The following is an 8719-nucleotide window of genomic DNA, read 5'->3' as shown; positions in this document are numbered from 1 at the left end:
CCCATGTCAAGTCCCTCATCTTCCTGACTCTGTGCACATGTCCCCATGTCAAGTCCCTCATCTTCCTGACTCTGTGCACATGTCCCCATGTCAAGGTCCAGAGTCCCATTTCTTTCCAATCAATGCTCGGACTTCGAGGTTGAGAATTCAGTGGCATTGTAATTCGGCCACTCTTATAAGACTCAGTTTGTTTTTAAAATGTTTTCTTTTAAGGCACAAGTGGAAACTTTGAAGTCTTCTTTTTTTAACTTTGAAGTCGTCTTTTATGTGGCATTTGAGCTGTGACTCAGAAGCCCTGAGCTCATCTCTTTCCTTTACTACTTTCTCTATTGTAAGTAGTATCAACCCACTCACTGGCTTCCCTATATTTCTCATTCTGACAGAAATGCTGAAAATAGCAAACATGATTGCCCAGACCCTCACTTATCACCAATACTTCATCTATTGGTGGTGATATTTGGTGTATTAACATTGTCACATCATGCCATAGATTAATAGCAGCCTCTTTACTAATAGAAGCAGAGTCATCAGTATGAATGGAAGCAGACTTTTCAGTGTCTTAAAAACTACTCAGATTTAAGAAACAATTTAGAACGCTCATCTTGACAATTTTGCTTTTCTAGAACCACACTGGTACCAAATGTCTTGGGCTGGGTTTTCTAGAGGCTAAACCAGTGATGCTTATATATGTATTTACATATATAGAAATTTATATTGAGAAATGGCTTAAAAAACAACAAAAAGATATGTCTCATACAGTTGTAGAAATGGGCAAGTCCAAGCTTGGTAGGCTCCAAGTCCATGGGTCACATATTATGCTGGAAGCTTCTCCTGACTTGGGTAGCTGTTGAGGGTGCTGAACCCTTCGGCAGGAAGAACAGAGGCAGATAAACCCAAGGTTAGCAGGTCAAAACCTGATTGCATAGTTGAATAATCCAATTCTGGCAGATCAGGTGACAGGCCTTTGACAACTCCTTGGATCAGCAGGCAATATATATAGCAGACCATTGACTCAAGTAGAAAGAACTGGAGTTTGAATGTGCCAGATGCAAGATCAATACCCAGCCCAAACAGAAGCAAGCTTGTCCAAGAATCTATCAGGACAAACCCCCAAGGAAATGTCATTTTATCAGGCCTGGCTTAGGAATGATTAACTTTGATTACATTGTTAGGGGAGGTCCCTGGGGGATTAGTAGGTATTAACTGCCAAACCACTAAGAAACCAGGTCCCGGCAAGCTGATAAACAAAACTTTTAATACAATGACCTATGAGCAAGTGATTCCTTCTGATATAGTTGTGGTTTACAAAAATAATAGATTGGTCAGGGTTATGTTCTGAAGTGCTGCTTGTAGGCAGAATAAGGAGAAACTCTTTAGGAATCTCCATTAATTCTGCTTAACTGAGTGAAATGTGTGGTGAGATGAGTTTCTGCCCTTGATATTTCTGGAAACACCTTTGAAAGGTTGTGATATTTTGAAAATATAATTTGCAAAAATGCCGACCCTCAGAAGGAATAAGAATTAGTTTTAAATAAAATGGCAAAGAGATAGTAGACGCTTGATTTGTGAGCACAAACTGGGAATTTTGTTTTAACTGAAAGCATTGCAATCTATGCACAATTTTTCCCCCTTTCAATTTACCTGGAAAAATTACTTAGAGGCAACAAATATTGTAAAATGTGCTTGATTAGTAATTTATTAAATTTACCTGCCAATTGATACAAAGTGTGAAGCCTTTCCTAAGATGTACTTACTTATAATCATTAAAAACAGTTGGTTCTTATAGGTTCCTTAATTGCACTATGTATATTTAAACTTTTAAAATAGAAGCCCATATCCACCAATTTTTCCACTACTTTCTCATAAAAATATTTTTAAAGATTTAATTTTCATAGTTCTTTCTATATTTAACTCAAACCAAGATTTTTCTATGAATGACATCTCTTTCCAAAAAGCTTAAAAGACAACAAAGAACAATGGGACCTTAAACCAAGTACTCTCATTACAATAGGAGTGTTTTACTTTAAGAAATAATGTGTAGTATTTTGCTGTTAACCTGTCATGCTAGATTTCAACTGTTTACAGACCACAGTAGATGCGTCTGAGTTGTACATATATGCAGTCCACTGTCATATGTGACCAGTTACCAGATAAACAGGCATACACACAGGAATCAACTGTTACAAATGGCAAAAGGCAATCTCGAAGAAAGCTAAACTTCAAAGAGAAACTGATACCAAGGGCTCAAGAAGAAAGTAAATGTTTAGAACATGATGGCAACATCTGTACAAATATGCTTGATACAATTGATGTATAAATTATTATAAGAGCTGTAAGAGCCTCCAATAAAATCTTTTAAAAATCTTCCCATAAATGGCAACTAGCATTGCCCTAATTTTCGGTAGACACACACACAAATCCTGAACAGATAACTGGTTTCTCCTACCTTCATTTCCCTTTGAGTGGTAGCTTGGACATCATGCTACGACCAAAAGGTATTTGTACCACTTTTACCTTGGCTACTTGCTTTTCTGATACACTGAATTTATCAAAAGGCACAAAGATTACACTCCTAAGAAATTTAGGATCTTTTGTCCCTTTTTAGGGTCCTCTAAAGTGATTTCCTTGACAAAAGTTAACTTAAGGAACTGGAAAAAAAAAAAAAGAGCTTCAAAAAGTTCCTAGAAAATGGACAACTACTGTGGAAAGCGATATGATGCTGCCTCAAACAGCTGGCAATAGAAATTCCTTACAAAGTGGAGAGGAAATGTTTTGAGAATGATGAGGGCAATGAATGTACAAATGTGCTTTACACAATTGATGTACGTATGGATTGTGATAAGAGTTGTATGAGTCCCTAATAAAATGATTTAAAACAATAAATAAAATTTAAAAAAGAAATTTCTTACAAGAATCCCTCTGCTGAGCATCTATTCTAATGTAAGACTCATACGTAATATCATGATAAATGGAGAAGAGATGGAAGTTGTCAAGGATTTCATCCTGCTTGGATCCACAATCAATGTTCAAGGAAGCAACAGTCAAGAGATCAAACTATGTGTTACATTGGGCAAATCTGCTGTATAAGACCTCTTCAGAGTGTTAAAAAGCCAGGATGTTAATTGGAGGATGAAGGGTGCCTCCTGACTCAAGCCATGGTATTTGTAATTGCTACATCTAGACATTGAATAAGGAAGACCAAAGAACTGATGCACTCGAACTGTGGTGGAGAATAATATTGGAAGTAGTATGGGCTGTCTAGAGGGCAAAGGGGCCTTGGCAGAAGCAGGGCCAGAGTGATAGTTTGAGACAAGGGTGGTGAAACTCTGTCTCATGTATTGTGGACATGTTGGCAGGAGAGACCGTTCCTTGGAGGACATCATGCTTGGTAACATAGAGGGGTAGCCAAAAAAGAGGATAGCCCTCAATGATTGGCACAGTGGCTGCAACACTACTTGAGCACAGGAATAATTATGAGGCTGGCACAGGCCGGCAGTGTTTCTTTCTGTTGTACTCAGCAAGGTCACCTTACAACAAAACTCGTAGCAGGAACAGGGATGTGCACACGCATGTTCACTGCAGCAATGTTCCCAACAACAACAAGATGGGAGCAAGATAAATGTCTATCAGTAGAAAACGGATAAAGCTTTGGTACACTGGGAGGTTAGAGGGAGGGTGGGGTGGAAAGGGGGAACCGATTACAAGGATCTACATATAACCTCCTCCCTCGGGGACGGACAACAGAAAAGTGGGTGAAGGGAGATGCCAGACAGTGTAAGATATGACAAAATAATAATAATAATTTATAAATCATCAAGGGTTCGTGAGGGAGGGGGAGCTGGGCGGGAGGGGTAAAAAATGAGGAGCTGATACCAAGGGCTCAAGTAGAAAGCAAATGTTTTGAGAATGTTGATGGCAACAAATGTATAAATGAGCTTGACACAATGGATATATGGATGGATTGTGATAAGAGTTGTAAGAGCCCCCAATAAAATAATTAAAAAATAAAAGAAAGAAACTTTGGTACATACACTCAACAGAATACTATGCATTAAAAAACAAACAAACACAACAATGACAAAACCATGAAGCACTTCATGAAATGGCTAGACCTGGAGAACATGAGTGAAATTAGCCAATCCCCAAAGGACAGATATTGTATGAGACCACTGATATAAGGGGTTGAGGGGAGATGAAATAAAAACAAAAACACGATAAAGACTTTCATACCAAAAGGAACAGATTTTGGAGTTTGCCAAAGTGGGGAGGGCCCAGGAGGGAAGAGAAAAGTAAAGGGCTGGCTGGCTAATGGTGTTGACTTGTATAAAGTGGACGCTAACCATCCACATGAAGAGGAAGCAGGGAATCTGGGAGGGAGGGAGTAAGGGAGGAGGTACACTGCTGGGTGGTTTGACTAAAAGTTTAGACTATGGAATACAAAGTTAATGATCAGCAATGTAAACCTCCACTAAGTTACAATTTTGAAAAAAATTCCTAGAAAAGTTCCAGTATCTTTCAACTCCATTTTTCCATGAACTTTTTGAAGCCCCCTCATAATAGAGCAACTTGATCTGTACCAAGTAAAAGGGGTAAATATATTAAGTTCCTTGAACTTTCATTTAGAATAAGAAGTCAGAAAAGCTTTATGAACAGACATAAAAATAGATGTTTATAGTAAATATGTATTAAATCTTACATATATATCAGAGCCCAAAGCAATAGAAATCAATAGGCATATATTCTGACATATTATCCTTAAGACAGATAGATACGTATCATTAACAAATAACAAAATAATGCATTACTTCAGAGGAGAATTAATGTTTCACCACAAAAACAGAGATGTACTGGATTTCAATTTTGATTCATTTTTAGACACATTTTTAAAGATTAAAAGGTCCAAACCAAACTCCACCTTAAAACAATCTTTATATAAATGTAAACTATTAATAATGTTCTCACAATGTAACACCTTTAGAAACTTTGAACTCCAGAAATTCTGACGTTATCCTCTTTGGCCTTAACATACTTAAAACATATTCCGAGAACCACATCCATGTTTTCAGTCCGTCAGTCCAGTAGGGAGGGAGGCGTTCTATTTCCTTCTCTTCTTCCTGGGTGGCTCGTCCTCTGAGCTGCTGCTGCTGCTGCTGGAGGAGGAGGAGCTGCTGCTGGAGGAGGAGCTGGAGTCCGAGTCCGAGTCGGAGGAAGAGCTTGTGGAGGAGGCTGACGATGGTGAGCTGGAGGAGCTTGCTTCGCTGTCACTGTCCTCCGAGGAGGACGAGGTAGACGTGTCTCCGCCCTCTGAGGAAGAGTCACTGGCTGAACTGTCACTGCTATCGCTACTGGAACTGGTTACACTCTTAGACCTGAAAGGCAACGAAGAGTTACATGTATGGAAGGCTGACATTTAACAGAAGTTTAAAAGCAATGTCCAGGGTAGCAATGATGAAACATATAACTTCCCTCTAGTTCTTTAATGCTTCCTCCCCACCACTATCATGATCCCAATTCTGCCTTGCAAATCTGGCTAGACCAGAGGATGTACATTGGTACAGATGGCAACTTGAAACACAGAGAACCCAGGATAGATGACTCCTTCAGGACCAGTGGTGAGAGGGGCGAGGCCTGGAGGGTGAAGGGAATGCGGGGTAGAAGGGGGGAACCAATTACAAGAATCTAAGTATAGCCTCCTCCCTGGGGGATGGACAGCAGAGAAGAGGGAGGAGGGAGACGTCGGACAGTGTAACTTATGACAAAACCATAATAATTTATGAATTATGAAGGGTTCATGGGGGGAGTGAGCAAATAACATTAAGGGCTAAAGTAGAGGGCAAATGTTTTGAGATTGATGAGGGCAACAAATGTACATATGTGCTTGACTCAATGCATGTATGTATGGACTGTGATAAGAATTGTACAAGCCCCCAATAAAATAATTTTTAAAAAAAGGCAATGTCCTACACATGAGAGAGCTTCCAAAAAGTTCATGGAAAAGTTCCATTATCTTTTAGTTGCATTTTTTTCCATAAACTTCTTGTAGCTCCCTACCCCATTCTATCCCATCCTCCGGTAGGCACACACATTGTGGCTTTGCTAGCATCTTATTCCAAAATTTGATGCTTTGAGAATTGGTTTAATGCTGTAAACTTTACTCCCCTCTCAAGATTTTTTTGTTTCTTTGTTACTTCAGAAATTTAAATCCCTTGGAAAGAAGATAAGTGTATCCATTGCATTATGTCCCAGAGTGAATAATGTTAATGAAACTGCCGAGCAACAAATGGGTCTATTCAAACCTCATGTAAAATGGTAAATCTGTAACTACTTTACACCAGACACAGCTGGCCAACACTTTCTTTTTTTTTTTTTTAACACTTTCTTACCAATCTACTAATATTTACTATTCTGAGCCCAGTGAAGATAATTAAAAGTGTTTACTATTTCAAGCTATAGGACTCTAGAAAGTTGGAGAAAGGAAGGTTAAAATCCTCCAGCAGAAAACAAGAAGAGTATATCAGAAAACAGGATGGCACTTTGATCAATTACTAGCAACAGACATCGGACTGAATCTTGTAACTATTATTTTAAAATCACTTTCCTATCCCTCCAACTATTATCACATGTTAATTATCAAGTATGAAATACTTATAAATCCATACATACCTTTTTTTCTTGGTCTTTCTTTCTACATTAGTTTCTGCAATGCTAATAAACACAAAGGGGTGGGGGGAGTTCCTGTTAATAACAGAGTGATTATACAGTTCAGACATAACTGCTCGTATCCCCAAAGAGTTTCATATTGGGTAAACACTTTGCCTGTAACAACATGTCATTAGAGTACAGTACTCTTCACTATACTTAAGGGGAGGCTTCCTACTGTAGTCTGAATATGGTAAATGCAGCCAAATTTACCAGCACTTAAGCAAGACAGATTGTGTGACCTGGGCCCTCAAAGCAGCTTTGTTAAAATGGCCAACAATTACTTTAAACGAAAGCTGAGCGAGCCGAGCGACTGGAGCAAAGGAAGCAGAATAAGCAGACCAGAACCAGAGCGTGTTCACAGTGTGAGCGCTGTGTCCAATGCCAGGGCAAGCCGTGTAGCAACTGCTACATGGGGACTTAAACCGCTCTGTGGGCCTGCCCTGAACTCAGCAGCATATGAAAAATCAGAACAAAAGTTAACTGGAGCCACCCCACTGGACTTCCTTTTAGTTTTGAACTTTTAAAAATCAACAACTAGATGAACCTTTAGCAGAGCAAACAAGGACAAAGCAATAGCTGTAATTTCAGCTTCCAGAGTCAAATTGTAAACCGACCTTTCATATAAAAGAAACTTTATTTTAATTTAAAAGAATAATTTTTTTGCACATTAACCCCATTTGTTCAGTTACTTACTTTTTAAAGCCAGAAACATAATCATGGGCATTATCACATTATCATGAACAAAGTCCAATGATTTTTTTAATGAAATGCACAAATGTCTTGCTATTATATTTCTGCTGAGCATCCGTACTGCACCAGGTTTACAGAGTGACCTCTTTCACTGGAGTCCTGTCCAGTGATCTTAATGGGTCTGCCTTCTAAACTTTTCCACAATTCCTATCATTCCTGTTTCCCAAGTTTTCAAACATGAATATGTCCTTATGTAAAGTTGCCTTACACAATGGAATTATTTATTCAACTAACATTTTGTGTTCACGGAAATTCATACATAATAGACTGTTTTAACATTCAACCAAAATAAGCAGTCTTAATGGAATTTCCTGTACTCCTATGTATCTTGAAGACCAATATACCTCTGTGGCACAATAGAGTAGACAAACAAAAATGCTGAAATGAAATTATTCATCCTCTGAAATTCTCTTCTTTAGGATAGTGGTTTTGAAGTGCATTTTGCTTATGTGCCTACTAATAAATTTTGAAAGATGATGTTTACTCTCTCCTGTATTTTTTAGCTTAACTATCAAACTAAGACAGACTAGGAAAAAAGAATGGGATATTTACTTCTCAGAAAACACTGGCCCATGAAAACCTTGGGCATAGCAGCTGAACATTATCTCATATGGTGTCAAAATATTTAAAATGGTGTCAAATGATTTAAAAGAAAAAAGAGTTGAAAAGGAGAATGTATAAAGTATGACTCTAGAAAAAATGAGGAAATCGTAATATTCCTGTCTGCTTCTTATTCATTTCTCCTTCCAGGAAGTGACTACTGTTATCAGTTATTTATATATTCAAATATAAGTCCGATTCCTTTCTTATCAAGCATAAATATGGCATGTAATATATATTGTTCTCTACCTCGCTTTTAGGTGCCCTAATGGTTCACCCAGGGAAGCACTGCACAACGTTTAAGAGCAGACTCTGCAGATACGTTGATTGGCTTAAACCTAACTTTTTTTTCACTTATTACTTGTGACTCTTTTTAAACATTTTATTGGGGGCTCTTACAGCTCTTATCACAATCCACACATCCATTGTGTTGAGCACATTTGTACATATGTTGTCATCATCATTTTCAAAACATTTTCTTTCTACTTGAGCCCTTGGTATCAGCTCATTTCCCCTCCTCCCCCATGAACCCTCGATAATTTATTTTTAAAAATTCCCCATGTCTTACACCTACCACTGTCTCCTTCGCCCACTTTTCTGTTGTCCATCCCCCTTGGAAGGTATATGTAGATCACTGTGATCAGTTTCCCATTTCTCCCCCTACCTT

The 8719-nt window shown here is 38.4% G+C and overlaps 1 protein-coding gene across 1 annotated transcript in view; it reads right to left on the bottom strand.

Annotated features, from left to right (window-relative positions):
- Positions 1-4221: 4221 nt before the first annotated feature.
- ZCCHC10 (zinc finger CCHC-type containing 10) overlaps positions 4222-8719 on the bottom strand; it is a 20864-nt gene continuing 16366 nt past the window's right edge. The window contains exons 3-4 of the mRNA XM_004696991.2: positions 6664-6705; positions 4222-5369 (exon numbers count right to left, since the gene is read on the bottom strand). Of these exons, the coding sequence (XP_004697048.2) occupies positions 5096-5369; positions 6664-6705 (316 nt within the window). The 3' untranslated portion in view covers positions 4222-5095. The remainder of the gene's footprint in view (positions 5370-6663; positions 6706-8719) is intronic.

This window comes from Echinops telfairi, unplaced genomic scaffold, assembly GCF_000313985.2.
Source record: "Echinops telfairi isolate 266 unplaced genomic scaffold, ASM31398v2 ScPeMD7_7469;HRSCAF=8507_1, whole genome shotgun sequence".
In the NCBI taxonomy this organism is placed as follows: Eukaryota; Metazoa; Chordata; class Mammalia; order Afrosoricida; family Tenrecidae; genus Echinops; species Echinops telfairi.
The sequence above is the reverse complement of the archived record's forward strand: the minus strand, read 5'-3'. Positions and strand labels throughout refer to the sequence as shown.